General features: G+C 40.0%; 1 protein-coding gene across 2 annotated transcripts in view; it reads left to right on the plus strand.

The window, feature by feature from the left end:
• Nucleotides 1–16,350, plus strand: part of TMEM161B (transmembrane protein 161B) — a 44,809-nt gene that overhangs the window by 12,845 nt on the left and 15,614 nt on the right. For both annotated transcript variants that reach the window (XM_083151820.1, XM_083151821.1), the window contains exons 3-11: nt 1,005–1,108; nt 4,656–4,742; nt 6,955–7,052; nt 7,339–7,495; nt 10,260–10,411; nt 12,278–12,338; nt 13,027–13,167; nt 14,481–14,594; nt 15,057–15,231. In XM_083151820.1, the coding sequence (XP_083007946.1) occupies nt 1,005–1,108; nt 4,656–4,742; nt 6,955–7,052; nt 7,339–7,495; nt 10,260–10,411; nt 12,278–12,338; nt 13,027–13,167; nt 14,481–14,594; nt 15,057–15,231 (1,089 nt within the window). The remainder of the gene's footprint in view (nt 1–1,004; nt 1,109–4,655; nt 4,743–6,954; nt 7,053–7,338; nt 7,496–10,259; nt 10,412–12,277; nt 12,339–13,026; nt 13,168–14,480; nt 14,595–15,056; nt 15,232–16,350) is intronic.

Here is a 16,350-nt window from a genome sequence, read left to right on the forward strand (position 1 = left end):
ATTTCTATTGATCAGAACGTATTTTCTGTGAGGATCTTCGTGTTCATTTTGTGTATGTAGCTGTTCATTATGAATGACCTCACATGCGCTTTTTCAGTGCCCCTGGGGCCGTCCCACCTGCACTCTTCAGTGGCCATCTGGCCACACCACCTGCTGTTTTTTTTTATATTGGAGCAGAAAACCTCTTGCCTTTTTAAGACAACTGTACCTGTGTCCTGTGACCAACAGCATTGCGCCAAATGCATTATTATTATTACGAGTCTCTAAGTTCATGCTCCTGCCAGTTACCATTGGGGGTCCTATTCTCTAGTGAGGGACTAGTGGAAATTAGACAACACCAATCCGGTAGTGTGGCAACAGTGTGTCCACAGCAGTAAGTTGTTTCAGGTGCTGATCTTAGGGGCCAGTAACTGGTGGTGGAGTCAGTGGCTGGTGGTTACTGATAGTAATAGGCCGAAATCCAGTAAGATCAAACAAATCTGTGGTCGCCGAGCACAGCGAGGTGCATCCAATCCCATATTTCCCCTGTTTTCTCCTGTGAACTAACAGTGAAAAGGTTGGGTTGTTGGTCATGGTGGTGCACACACTGCCTGATGCTAATGACCAATTGTAGGATTTACTGGACCTGCTGGATGATTTTGTATATCTGACAAAACGGATAACTACTGATGGTTCTTGGCAATACACTGTTCAATTATGAACATATCTTGAAAAATAAAGCATAGGTTGACTATTGATTTTTCCGTAAGGCTTAAATTCGACAAATATTACTATTATGTGTACTTGTATTATTGTTGTCATTTCATTGCATTAATATTTTTTTTTGTTTGTTTCATATATAGTGGTACCTAAACATTTTATCTACAGCCATTAAATCAATTACAAATGGGTACCATTGGCAAAGCAAATGGCCTGCCAGGGGTAACCATGGAAAATGCTTGAGAACCATATTATATAGTAAATGTTGTAGACCTAATTTGCATTGTACCCTTTTTGTTCTGCAGGGTGTGATTGGTGTGCAGCTGGTCGTCACCATGGTGATGGCCAGCGTTCTGCAGAAGATCATACCGCATTATTCCCTGGCTCGCTGGCTTCTCTGCAATGGCAGGTATTGTACTTACTAGTGTTAATGTTTTCTTCTGCTGCTCAAAACGTTCCTTTTACCAGATAAAATGCAAAGATGTAACAACATGACACAACAGGAAAATGTAATTTTCAGTTTAAAAGCGTTGTCCAGCCAACAAATGGTTTACTATGAAGTTACTTCCCTAAAAAGCACCCTGTAGCCCATCTAGTGGCTCGCTACTTTGCACTGAGAGCCCCCGACCCAAGCAGAGAGGCAGGACAAGTACAGTTCATGATCTGCATATATTGAGGAGGGAGTATAAGCATGGTTGCTAAATGTTTTACTACTAATTATTAGAGACTGTATTTTTGTAAATTAACTTCAAGGTTAGTGATGTAATATTATTTGCTTGTAAAATCAATAGTACATTATAATTGGCATACAGATGTTATTAGTCCTCCTCAAAAGAACAATTTATATAAATCTCTTGAGTCCAGCTGAACCATACTAATAAACTTTAAAGGTTCAGTGTTTTTAGCCTTTTTGTAAAATAGTTAGTTGTAAGAAACTTTAATATAATGCGCGATACATCAATAATACATTTCATTTCCTGAGATGTAGGTACAGCTTTTTAAAGTTCCCCTCTGGCACCATTATATTTAGGTAATTTGTTTTGACCAAATACAAATTATTGTTCTTTTCATTTTGGCGTTGAAGTAAACTCAATATATTTTATAAACTTATTTGGAATAATCCTGTGTTCTCTAGTACAAATATTATGCCCCGTACACACGGAGCGATTCAGGGGCACTGGGTTTTAGCCGCTTCCGTTTCAATGCCGATGCATGCTCCCGTTCAGTCTATGTCGAATAGAAAAATAGACTGTGCAGGCAAAATATATAAAGACTATATAGTACAGATCTGTACTATATATTCAAAGTCGAATGGTTAAACCGTGCCGTGCATTTCGATCCGATTGAATAGAAAATGAATTGCACCGTGTGTACACCCCTTTAATCGTAATGTAACCATAAGTGCCCCAAAACCTTGTATGTATTTTGTGTACTGCATTTTTTTTTTTTTTTTTTTTAGGAATAACCAAAACCCTGTAGATTTTCTTTAAAAGCAGTATTCATGCAGCTAGCCTGAAATTGGCATGTAGCCTACAAGCCATGGAGGCATCTGTTTTGTAAGCTACTTGTCAGTGTTTTAGGAAGTGGAGACATTGCTGAGGCACTGCCTGGTTACTTTTTGATGCAGTCAGACTGCTAACCCTGAAGTATTGTTTCCTAGTAGACTTTTACATTCTCATTAATTTCTTTCTGCCCACAAAATGAAGGCCTCCACGTGGTTTTGGTGACAGGTCCACTAACAGCCTAGGTTCTCAGTTCGTAGATATTTCCGTAACCCTGGGTCTATATTTCTTTTTTAAATCTATATCTGGCCTTATAGGACAATACAATAACTCCTACAGATACTTAAATTCATAGAGCGATGCAGGTTCCTGTGTATGAACTTATGCATTTACAGTGGTATTGGCCATTTAAGAACTGTGAATAGAACAATTGGTTCACTGGTCAGGTTAAGTATAATTTTCTCAAGTACAGTATTAGCAAAAAGTACTATATCCTAACCATTCATTTCTCATTGGCTACAACTATGTAACATTAATGTAATAAATCTCCTTACAAAATTCTTACTACTGTATCATTGTCCTGTCAGCAACAACAATTACAACTCTCATTGACTGTTCAATGCTCTAGGCAAACAGCCAAAAGCAAATTAAATATTTTTTTTCCAGGTTGCATTATGCAGCCCACACACGCGCCGATGCCGGTGGTGCGATGCTGTACGATGGGGTGCGCGCTCCCGCGGCACCTCATCGTACAGTACAAAAAGTATGTGCTGCACATACTTTTTGTACTAGCTTTTTCTAGCACAGCATCGCATGCACATCGTATGCACAAGGCATACGATGCGATGCTGTGTGTGCTAGTTAAGCCCACAACGCACGCTGGAATCGGTGCGTGTGTGGGCTGCATTAGTTTCCAAAAAGTCCACTGCTAGTAGGGATCTCTATCTCACCGTTCAGTGCTTAGATGAACACGGTGAGAAGTTTTGGTGGTCTTTTTTTAATGCTAACGTCTACATTTTTAAGTATTTGTTTACCTAATATATATTTTTAATATTTAAGTTCTGAATTAAAAAAAATGCCTACATAAAAAAAATGGTGTCAATACCCGAAATGTTGACCTGGTGCATTTAAAAGTTATGGAGGTACTTCAGTTGGTCAATATAGTGCACTAAAACATTACATGGGCTATATGAAGTTGTTTCAGTGCTAGGAGCTCATATCTCTTTTGCTGTTTAAAATAGGAATAGAAATTAAATAAAATGAAATTAATAAATATGAATAAAATATATGGTAAACCAATGTTCACAGCTCTTTATGAGTGATTGATTGGGGTCCGCAGGTCGGGGTGGCAGTATGGTAGCCGGCACTATATTGAAGGAACCTAGGTTCCGGTAGCGTAACTTCTGGATTTTTGCTGCATCGAGTGTAGGCTTCTCCCTGTGGCTCCAACGTGTTTCGAGAGTAATCTCTTTGTCAAGGATACCTGATGAGTTGTTCCTCTTGGTATTTGAGGTCTTTTTATTTATATATATATATATATATATATATATATATATATATATATATATATATATATATATATATATATATATATATATATATATATATATATATATAGAGGGATACGGGGTCCGGCACTCCACTGGTTAAAATACTGGTTACTTGCTCCGGTGCCCTCCTCGAACAGCAAAGTCCAAATATACACGAAAGCAAGGCGTCACTCGGAGACAGGTGAATACAGCGTTTCGAGCCGCAGGCTCGTCCTCAGGGTACCCTGAGGACGAGCCTGCGGCTCGAAACGCTGGTGTTGGTTATCACCTTGTGCTTAATAAAGCAGTGAAATTTTGTATTCACCTGTCTCCGAGTGACGCCTTGCTTTCGTGTGTATATATATATATATATATATATATATATATATATATATATATATATATATATATATATATAACACTTACCCCCCCGTAGAAGGATGAAGACCAGCACTCGGACGCAGGTAAAGGTGAAGAAAAAAACGTGTTTATTCCATAAGTACAGGTAATAGCAACACGGGCTGTCCCGACAGCCGTTTCAACTGGGCATCAACCAGTTGTCATCAGGGGAGATATATATATATATATATATATATATATATATATATATATATATATATATACGGAAGTGATGCAAAAAATAAGCGGCAAGCACATGTTCTAAGTGTATGGGAAATAACTTATGTGGTGTTAATTTACTTTTAAAATACCATAATACAAGTTACGTTTTATCCATAACTTACATTCTGAATAACCCAATAGTGTCCTTATTGTAATAAGTAGTTTCTTTTTCTGTACTCCTTCGAACAAGTGTCTATAGGTGCCTGTTTCCTGGTTCTGTAAGCCAGGCTAAAGTATTTTTTCCCAATATGTATGCTATGTGTCTGTTACGGAACATAAATGGAGTGGTTTCTGTCACCTTCAGCTTATATTGGTACCAGCATCCAACAGAAGACGAGTTACGAACACTTGCTGGGAAGCAACAACTAAAAGGAAAAAGCAAAAAAGACAGGTAGTGTCCTATTGTGATTATATGTATGCACTCAGTATCTGGGCCATCTTCAAGAAATAAACTGCTGTTCTAGTCCTAGAGTTTGAGTCGGGAGGATCATGGGAACTGGGGTGCCAGCAGAACGGGATGTACTACCAAGCACTTGATGGATTGAAGTGATTGCTGCATTTTATTTTATCTGTTCGTAGCACTTGCTGTCACTGAATTATGTTGCATTTATCCAAAACTGAGATTGCTGAGCTATATGTCCGATCCGATGGAGGTGCTTTTTCCTTGTGATGAAGGAATTCCCAACATCAACTGCTTCTCCTAGGTGACAGCGGTCTGATGGCCATGACTGCATATCACTACAGACTGGCATTTGTGGGCGGTCTACAAGGGAGGGTTAAAAAAACACTAGAGTGAAGGTTGGCCTTAGTGCTTAAAAGTTGCTATTCCGTGTCAATATCAACTTTAATTTCAATCCTCTGAGTTATCTTATTATTATCTTCTTATCTTCTGTTTCAGCAAGCATGTCAAAAATTCAAATTTTTGTAAAAATTATGTTTTTGAAGTTTGTTCAGTGAAATCCCAAAGTTGGACATGGAGGTCTTAAGTGATCTTTGCGTCTCCCAATGTACGAATAAAAATTGCCAGGACCCGGAAATCATTTGTAATTGGTGTGGATAGATCATTGAAAAGTGAAAGTAGTGAAAATCTAAGGATTTTTGACGAAATTAAGTTGTCTTCTACTAGCCCACTCTATACTTACTGAGTGACATGGAACTTACCATGTGAAGGTATCTGCACTTGGAGTTCCATCCCAAACCCAACCACCCTACCTTGTGGACAAAATTGGTTGAAGTCATGGTTGGCTTAAGACCAAACACCACTTTTGTGTTTTTCAAACCACCCTACTGTCTACAGAACATATGGCTGGTAGCCTCAGGTTATCTGTGCCATATATTATAAGTAAATTATATTTCCCTCCATCATATCATATAATTTACATTGTGGGGGCATTTATTTGGAAAATACCACTGGCAATCAGTTTTTGTTCCTTGGGTATCTGCAGTATATACAATTAAATGGGGATATATTTGTAGTGTGTGTGTGTGTGTGTGTGTGTGTGTGTGTGTGTGTGGCAAGCAGTTGTGGGAGTGATCTCTGCAACATAAGGGTGTGAATGGCGAGGATGTGACAGCCTGTAAACTGTGACAGTCTGCAGTCATTTGGGGAAGAAGACCGCAAAAGAAAGCATTTCGCAAAATGGGGATTTGTTAAGGCCCATGCACACTGGATGACTTTGAGCTGAAAGCTGCTCACTTTTACTTGTTTGAGCTGCTTTCAGCTCGAAAGCCACCCAGTGTGTACGTAGCCCGGCGGCGCAGATGAGCAGCAGAGTGGATGGCTTTACACATCGACCTGCTATGGAAAGTCGTCCACCCTAGGGAAAATCACTAAAATGGGCAAAAACCACTTAGTGTGTAAGCACTGAGCGATTTTTATTTTTTAGCCCAGCCATTTTCCCAATCATCATGTTCCATACACGCTGGGCAAAATTGCCCAGTGTTTATGGAAATTTTGCTTAGTTTTGTGCAAGGGCTGAGGCCAGGCCAGGGCCTGCATATTCCAACATGGCTTCATTAGCCACAGCAGCAAGAAAATCCACCGTTCATGCAGATGGTCCAAAGCAGTGTACTCCGATTAAGCATCTGATCACAAAAGCCGCTGAGTAAAGAAGCTGTGGCTGTGCAAGATCATCCATCTCTAAATCCGGACCATTGACCTGTACATAGATATGTCCTTAAAAATGCTATAGATAGCAATAAAATTTGTAAACACCCCCATATACTGTAACTATAGCAGGCTATTAACAACTTCCCCCAGCTGTATTGCTACCAAATGTTTACTCCCTAAACAAAATAGAAGTATTGGACAGGCGATCCAAGCATGGAAGCCCTCCGGTTCTTCTACACCAGGCATGTCCAACCTGCGGCCCTCCAGATGTTTTGAAACTACACATTCCAGCATGCCTTGCAATAGTTTTAGCATTCCCTAATAGCAATACTATGGCAAGGCATGCTGGGATGTGTAGTTTCACAACATCTGGAGGGCCGCAGGTTGGACATGCCTGTTCTACACAGTGATTGTCTTGTTCCGGAGACATGGAACCCTCTTCTAGCATGTAAGTTTGGTATTTTAAAGTCACAAAATATATACTCTCTTACAGAAAACATAATGGCCATATAGAGAATAAACCTCTAACCGTTCCCAAAGATATTGACCTACATTTGGAAACCAAGACTGTTACTGAAGTTGACACTTTAGGTGAGTTTTTTTTTTTTTTTTTTACTTTTTTCACCTTAAAGAAATATTTTTTATTTTACAAATTCTGCAAAGTTAAGAAGTACAATTAGTGTACAATATACAGTATACCACAAAAATATTTTTTATACAATACTTTAAACATAAAAGGGAAGGGTGTATGAGGATGGGAAAAGACAAGACTTTAAAATCCTTTCTGAGTTTTCTGTGCACGTTTTATATTGTCTACAAAGCGCTGGAATATTTACATGATTCTAGTAAGTCTCATTCCTTTCTTGATCTTTTCCAGCACTGCATTATTTCCCTGAGTACCAGTGGTTGATAGACTTCACCGTTGCCGCTACTGTGGTATATTTGATAACAGAAGTGTACTACAGTCTCATGGTGCCCTCACAGGAGATGAATATCAGTATAGTCTGGTGTATGCTTGTCCTGGCATTTGCAATGTATCCTTTTATAATGAATGTTGACTAATAATGTTTACAAAAAAAGACATTGTTTTTTATAATGTATACCATTCAAAATCTTCAGGACAGTTCAAAAACTGTGTAAAATGTATTATTTTATGTACTCTGATTATTTAAGATGTGATGCCCTTAATGTGGCCATACACTACTACTACTACTTCTAGTAGTGTATGGCTATCCGTGCCCCCGCGAGCCGCCAGCAACCTTTAGGGGTGGCAGGATTACATGCAGTCCTTTTACATGTGATTTATCACATGCGACTCCTGTTCCCCGTCACCAGGAGGGGTGTGTTTGGGGTGCTCCCAAACACAGGAAAACAGATAATGGGGGTTATTCTGGTTGACACGCAGTGCTTTGACTAATTTTCAGCCCGCCGTTCATATATGCCACCATCACCCATTTAAAACCCAAATTCCGGCGCGCAGCTGTTAATGGGTGTTTTGCATAAACATCCATTCGCAGCCTACGGGGCCAAACACACACTATTCGTAAGTCGCCTCTCAAGTGTCTTAGTGTTGCATGTGTACTCGAGGAGAACATGGCGGACAGCAGACATCCGTTGATGTCAGCTGCCCGCCTCTGGCACCAACGTCACTGGGTGATTGCCATGGAAACGCCCATAAAACGCTGGGCGTTCTTATGGCCGCATCCCCTAGGTAGTAGACTGTATTACATCTGCCCAAGCTATAGTCTAAAAGCTACAGAGATATCCTCACTATTTTATGTCTTCATTTTGTATGTTGGAAAGTGAAACCATTAAAAATCGATTTGACCTTTCATTGCGTGGTCTCAAAGAAACCTTTATAGGAGTACCAAGCTGCGTTTATTAGTGAGTTGGGGTCCGCACTATACCCTCCTTGCTGGTGGTTTAAAAAGATAACTTTATGGGAAAGATCGACACCTGTGCACTGTGAGTTGGGGTACAATCCCATTAAAACAGTGGTGTCAAACTTATGGCCCTCCAGCTGTTGTGGAACTACATGTCCCAGCATGCTGTGCCACAGATTTTCTATAATGGATTGCTAAAACTGTGGCAGGGCATGCTGGGATGTGAAGTTCCACAACAGCTGTAGGGCCATGAGTTTGACACCACTGCATTAAAAGATACCTTGATACACTTTAATACATCAGTAGTGGTGAGAGTTGGGTATGCAATTTGTTTCTCTATGCTCATCTGGTGAAAGAAAAATCTGCTCATCAGTAATACATCTGCACTGATGTAGAAAATAAGTTTTTGTGGACATATTACAGAAATAAAGTGTCAAATGACTGCCCGGCTATTGATTGGCTGAGAGTGCTCTATCTCAGCCAATCAAGAGCCGGAGAGTCATTTTACACTTTTTTTTTTTTTTAAGTTGTAATTGCCGCTGCTGCCCGCCAGCTGCGGTGCTGGACACACTGATCACCGCCGCCTGCCCGCCGCACACAGTGACAACACGCTGATGATCTCCTCCGCAGCTGCACTGCTTCCTCACGGGTACTTGGGGTACCCCCTTCAATCATTCAAGAGCCACCGCCGCCCGCTGCGGTGCTGTGGACACTAATCACCGATGCACACTGACCGCCCGCCCCACTGTTTTACCACCGGCACTGCTACTTCACCGGCACCCCCCGCCGGCCACTCATTTAAGAGCTGCCGCCGCCTGCCCCCACTGCTCCGCACCGCCCTGCAGCTCCCCGTTTTTTTTTTTTACATGTGATAAATCGCATGCGATTTATTACATGTAAAAAATGGCACATCAAGTCCTCAATTGTATGTGAGCCTCCCGTGGAGCTGCCGGGCGGCTCGGAGGAGAATTGGGTCCGAATTGTCCTTAGGACAAGTCGGCCTAATGTATGGGGGCCTGAAGCCTGTAACTTCACAGTTAGGAGCTGATTGGCCGGTGATAAAAACCAGACACTTTATCACTTCACCGAGCTTAATAAATCTGCCCCTATATTCCCTACCATATGTACACGCGTACATTCATTCTAGGATTAATGTTCGTTGGGAGCCAATTAACCTACTAGTATATTTTTTTTTATTGTGGGAGGAAACCGGAGTACCCAGAGGAAACCCATGCAAGCACAGGGAGAATATACAAACTCTGCACAGTTAGGACCATCGTGGGAATTGAACCCATGACCTCAGCACTGTGAGGCAGCAATGCTAACCATTACAACGTGCATAATATTTGGACACAAAACAATTGATTAACTCCCATCGGTTTCCCATTACTTATGGGCACCAATAACTGAATTCCTTCTTAAAGTGAAAAGAAACCAACTTTTTTTATTTTAAAGAATTGCCACTTTTAATGTGGAGACTAAATTGCCAAACTCTTGCGATTCCTTGCAGCCTATTTTGCAACAGGGATGTACATTTATTTACTGCAGTAACATTTTGTAGCATTTAATAATATAGCGCCAGCATATTCCGTTGCGCTTTATAAGTGAGAGATGATTTGTAGTGTAGTTGTGATTAATACATAGTAGAATTATGACAATAGTGTAATTATACTATACAGACTAGAATTTGTTGCATGGTTGATGTATGGCAACACAGTCAAACGAAATGATGTAACTGCTTGCACCACAATGATTATACTACTTGTAATAAGGATGTGATGGTTTTATTTGTAGATTTGGCAGGAGTTCTGTAAAGACTGGGTGAACTCCTCAGCACATCCATCCTTAAATGGTGACAGCTAAGCTTAATCCAGTAATATAAAGATCTTTGTTTTCCTTCACTGTACATGTCCAGAAAAGTGCTATTCTCTCTGACAACTCATTACTTTAAAGTTGAAGATGGCGGGGAGAGATCTGTCTGTGTTACATTCGGATTCTTTTTCTTTGTCAAAGCCATGGCAATTCTCATTGTGACAGAGAACTATTTGGAGTTCGGACTAGAGACTGGTGAGCAAGCTTCAGAATTGTCGTATCTGCAGAAATGTAACAGTGCTGCATTTATTGGTGACTGTGCATTCCATTACTGCCTGCCATTGGAAAGCTTAAGCAAACATAACGCATTATACATACGTTTACTATGCCTGTGCATGTATGTGTGAAATATAGGTAGATAGATATATATATACACACACTTACACATATATAAACATGCAGACATATATTCTACTCCTGCTTCAATTGTAATTCTTCTATAGCTTCTGTACATCTTCTATAGCTCCCTGTCTGCATTTGTAGTTTGACCAGCATGTCTGTCAATTCCGCTCTGTATTAGGCAGTCAGTGTGGAAATTACGTGAATGCTCTAAATAGTGGCTATTACACTGTGCAACATCAAATGTGTTCAAATCTGTTGTTTTAAGACCATTAAGCATAAATACAGTATTTCTGCCATATTGTTTTCAAGTTAAGGGCCCCTTACACTTGTGAGACTTGGACAGATTTGACCCAATTCAGATGGATTGGGCCAATTTATCTGCCAAAATCTGATGTGCCTGTCTGCCAAAATCTTTTGTGCATGATGTGTAGGACCCAATGCACAATCCAGTGCGCATTGGGTCTAACCAAGAGATTGATCCTCTTGCATATAGGATAAATCTCAAGTCAATCAGGTCCAACTTGTTGGACAAGTGTAAGGGGGCCTTTAGTTACATTGTAGTTAATGCTGCATAAAGAAGTGCGTCCATCAAGCTCAACCTTTGGTTCGAGTGCATGATCTATTTGCTACATCCCTTCTATAAACTGTGAAATCTGATTTAATTATAGACCGATTATGGTGATGGTTTATACCTCTGGATGTTTTTATTCAACAGATGATTGTCCAACTATAACTATCTATATATATCTATATATCTATAGAGAGATAGAGAGAGATAATTTTTTTAATTATTTTTATTGAAGCAGTGCATCTTAACAACATTCAATATACATTCTTAAAGCTTTGCTCAGGAATCAAAGTGAATAGTATAGGAAACAAAATTAATTACATTTACGTTTTATATATATATATATATATATATATATATATATATATTTTTTTTTTTTTTTTTCAAACAAAACAGGCGGCACTCGCGGATTTGATAATAAACAAGTGTATTAAAAATACATTGTGGTGTCACATCAAATAGCCCGACATTTCGAGGTATATATACAGTTCTGTGGGGGGTGGCACTCCAAGCAATGAGACCTCAATGGGTAATGAAATTAAATGATGCGGTGCCCTTCCAAAGACAGCTGCTGGGCTGTCGGCATGCAGAGGGGGGGGAGAGACGGCGGCACTCGCAAAAAACTCAGACCACACCATGTGGATAACCGGGTGGTTATCCACGTGGTGTGGTCTGAGTTTTTTGCGAGTGCCTGGGTGCCCCTCCAAGGTAAATGGTATATACAAATGAGCTCATGAACAGACAAGACATATATTTGAAAGTTGTTAACAACAACACAATCATTGAGCTCATCTCCCCCAACATGCAAAATTTGGGTTAACTTACAATTTATAATTTGAATAACAGGGTCATTACCTAAAGTTCTAGGCATATACCATATGAAAATGCTGAAAGACTCATGTATTTGTCGTTCCACAATTAGACGTGTCCTAGGATCCTTCTTTAAAGCAAAAAAAGGGTGTCTGACCATTCCTTATATATGCCTCTGATACAGGTTACGGGTTAAGCATATCTCCCCTTAAACGTCTTTCTTTTTTTTTTCTTTGGACTTTTTCCAGTTCTATGAAGGTCCTTCACTTGTTAAATATCTGAATTTCCATTCCAAAAATAATTTGTATCTGACTGTTTTTTTATTCATTTATTTTTCTTAGGTTTCTCCAATTTTTCGGAAAGTGCAGTAAAATTTTTGAAAAAGCAAGGCTTAGACTCCCAGTAAGTAGTCCTGGAAACGTGTCTTTGCTAGCCTGTTCACATACTGCTATTTATTACAATAGCAATGCATATACAGTATGTTGTGGTTTTCATTTAGATAATTATATACCTACATCTTGAATACAAATCTCATTTACCAGTTTGTCACTTTTTTGTGATTGCTATCTTTGACTTTTTGTTTTGTTAAGAATGTATTTAGAGCCGTAACCAGTATAGGGCAGATAGGGCATAACACATAGTGCATTTGCCCTGTGGGTGTACTGGCCACATCCACCCAAATTGGCCACCTCTCCTCCCCCCCCCCCCCCCCATATGTGCTACTCTGACTGCCCCTCCTCCCACTCTTCTATTGCGCTTTGCGACTTCCAGCACCCACAGCCCAGAGCTCCCACTCTTGGTGTGGAAGTGGTAACATGCTGTGCACAAATCAGAGCGCAGCTTCAAGGAGAGTGATTGACTGCACCAATCCCAAGTTATGCCTTTGCACTATGAACAGTAATGCTACTGCTGCCGGCCATGATACTTTTATCTGATGATACCCCCTTGTGCTTCGCCCTGCCACTCCACGTCTACCACACTGTATAAAGGGGGGACTGGAGAGCAGGAGCTGTTCCGTGGCTCACTGAGAAAAGCGGCTATGGTTTTGCTGTTTGCCATTGAGTAAGAGTGCTATTTATTTCTCATCCAGAGGCCCAGTGTCCAAGCTGACTTTTAAGTTCTTACTGGCTGTGCTGTGTTCTCTGATTGGAGCTTTCCTGACATTCCCTGGCCTGCGTTTAGCTCAGATGCACCTGGATGCCCTAAACCAAACAAGAGAAACATTTACACAGTAAGTGCCATAGTCTCTTTATTGTATTACTGGATTCATTTAAGCTGAGTGTTTGTAGTATAAGGCAGGGGTTCCCAATCTTTTTTGAATCACGGCACCCTAGAGTACAAGAGTTTATTTCACGGCACCCCATGGCTAAAAAAATTTAGAAAAAAAATATAAATTAAAGTGAATTGTGTTTATATGAGATCCTTAGGTTCAGTTATATGGTAAAGGGTTCTGTTTGTACACAAATTTTATGATTGGTAGTCACCAGAACTGGTTTTCTCCATAAATAATTGACCATAAATAATGTGACTTGGTCTTGAACCACCAACCCGTGGCACCCCTGCAAGTGTCCCGAGGCACCCCAGGGAGCCACGGCACACAGTTTGGGAACCACTGGTATAAGGGAAAAAAGAAAATGGCTATGCACTGTCAGACCACAGTGTATCACAATTACCAAGTATTCTATTCAAGCAGCAGTCAGATGTGGGTACTCAAACCACATATAAAGAAAGCACAAAAAGAGAAAAACAAACTGCGCTAAAATGGAAAACAAATTTTAATTCAGAAATATTCATGAATTATGAAAGCAATTAAAATACAAAATAAAATATAACAAGATAAAACCAATCTCATTCAGAGGTCGCTACAGCATTATTAATACTGTTAGGAAATCAGTCACATATGGCAAAATGATAAATTAACCCCTTAGAGCGCTATTTAGTTCATTAGTTTGTGCATGCAATAGACAACGTTAGGTAAAATAGATAGATGGGTTAGTAGTTAGTTGTCCAAAAGCAATCCTGATTAGTGATGTTATAATAGAAATACGTTAGTAATATCCTGTGTTACATTTACCACTGCTCCAGCAGTAAGTAGGAATGCTAGCCACGGCCAGATTGGCAAAAGAAAGCACAAGAAGCCACTCCAGGGACACTTTTTAGTTGTGCATGTGGCTCCCAGCATGGTTAGCACTCCACAGCCTTGTCAGGGTCACTCACATGCTGGTCATCACTGGAGGGATAACTGGTACCAAGAAACATATCACTTACGCGTTTCTCCGCCTCTTAGAGATCAGCGGCTTCCTCAGAGTGTTTGTAGTATAAGAATGATTATTTCTGCATTGGATGGAAAGAAAATTTGACATCCGTTTTACCGGATTGTAGAGCATGTATGTTGTAAGCTTTGTCATTGTTGTTCCTCCTTTATCTAATTCAGCTCTTTTTTTTTTCTTTACTATAAAATTTTATGCACTCAACTTGTTTTATGTTGAGCAGTTCTATTGTGGGTTGAGTAACTCGTGTTTCTTTGTTTTTTTTTTAATACAGATTTTTGCTTCACATAAACTTTTTATCCCCTCTGTTAATGGTGTTGCTGTGGGTGAAACCTATTACAAAGGACTACATCCTAAATCCACCATTGGGCAAGGACAGTGGACCTCTGTGAGTGAATTTGAAATCTTTGTACTGTATATGTTATTTAATGATTGATGTACATTGTTCATTATTTGGCATGTCTAAAACTTTCTATTAGGGCCGGCCTGGGCTCTTGGGTATATTTTAGGCGGGGAGAATTTGCCACTGGTTAGCCTTGTAATTCCTACTCTCCCAAATAAGGGTTGAGAACTTCTATTGGAACCATAGACTTAGATAATAGTGCTCACCTGTACTGTATCAAACACAGTGAAGGCATCATGTAGCATACAGTTAAAGAAACTCATTTCTGGTTTGAGTTTTTTTTTATATTCAGTATACTCAGAAGTGGGTTCTAAAATGCCATAACATAACATTGGTAGCGCTTTATTCATAGTTTCTATTACAAGTAATTCCAGAGTCATCTCATAGGTTTCTCCTCTTTCCATTGACCCAATCCCTAATCATTAATGCTGTTTTTGTTAATGGCAGAATGACCGAAGATGCCTTTGACTCAGTTCGACTTTGGATCATCATTGTCCTGTGTGGCTTAAGGTTAATTATGATGAGGTATCATCTGCAAGCCTACTTAAATTTGGCCCAAAAATGTGTGGATCAAATGAAGAAAGAAGCTGGCAGAATTAGTACCGTGGAACTACAGAAAATGGTAAGCATCACCTCCTGCAACCCATGTAGTCACAATGCTTGGGATTAGAAGATCTCGGTAATTTGGGGTATTACAATACATTGAGTAAAAAAAAAAAGTGTCATTCTAAGTTTCGAAAAGTTTCCACTTATGTACAATTTAGACAGTTTGACTTTATACGGTGGTGTTTTGCTATGAAATAACCGTGGAATCTCTGGTTGTCTGGATAGACAGTCAATAGGCCTACCCTAAAAGGTCAACGGTGTCAAAATGTCGACATACATTTTTCATAATTTTTGTTTTTAAACCGGGTCGTTCTTCACATCCATGTTGGAATAGATAATGGTGTGCTGAGCCCAAAGCATATCACATGTTGCACTAATTGGGGGTCCACTTTGGCAGTTGTCGATATTGACACCCCAAAAAATCATGTCTACCCTTTTCATGTCAACCTTTTGACTCTGTCGACCTATTCACTGTCTATCAATCCACATTCATGGTGATCATACGGTTGCATCTATATCCTCTACAGTAAAGGTTTCCTTCTGACTGGAGATACCGTATCACCCGGCAGGGCAGGGGGAGCATGAAATTAGACAACTGGACACACAAAGTGTAACTTTGCAGGCTCGCTTTGCTTGCCACACTTTGGTCCCTGTTGCTAACTCTGCTTTGAATGCCACCAATTACTTGAAGGAATAGATGAGGCGTGGATAAAGAAATTGTTCCACCATCTTTGCTTCTGCCACTGCCACATGGTATGTTCCATTAGTCATGTGGTCCAAACTACAATCAGTTAAGAGGAACTAGCCGCAACCGCGATTATACTGCCAATTACTCATTACATTATTTAGTAAACCTGCCACCGTACAAGGTATTATATTATAGATATTGGCGAAGCTCCCGGGCAAATGTTAGTGTATACACTGTGAACGATATCTTTCAGGAATGTCACCCGGCCCACCACAGAACATGCAGTCTTTGAAGATATAGTCAATATTTGACTTCATGCTCAGATGGCGGATGATATCATCAAGGATATAGTGCATACACACTAGACCAGGGATGGGGAACCTTCGGCTCCTCTAGCTGTTGTTGAACTACACATCCCAGCATGCTCTGCAACAGTTGTAGCATGGC

Source organism: Crinia signifera, chromosome 1, assembly GCF_055691185.1.
Source record: "Crinia signifera chromosome 1, ASM5569118v1, whole genome shotgun sequence".
Taxonomy (NCBI): domain Eukaryota; kingdom Metazoa; phylum Chordata; class Amphibia; order Anura; family Myobatrachidae; genus Crinia; species Crinia signifera.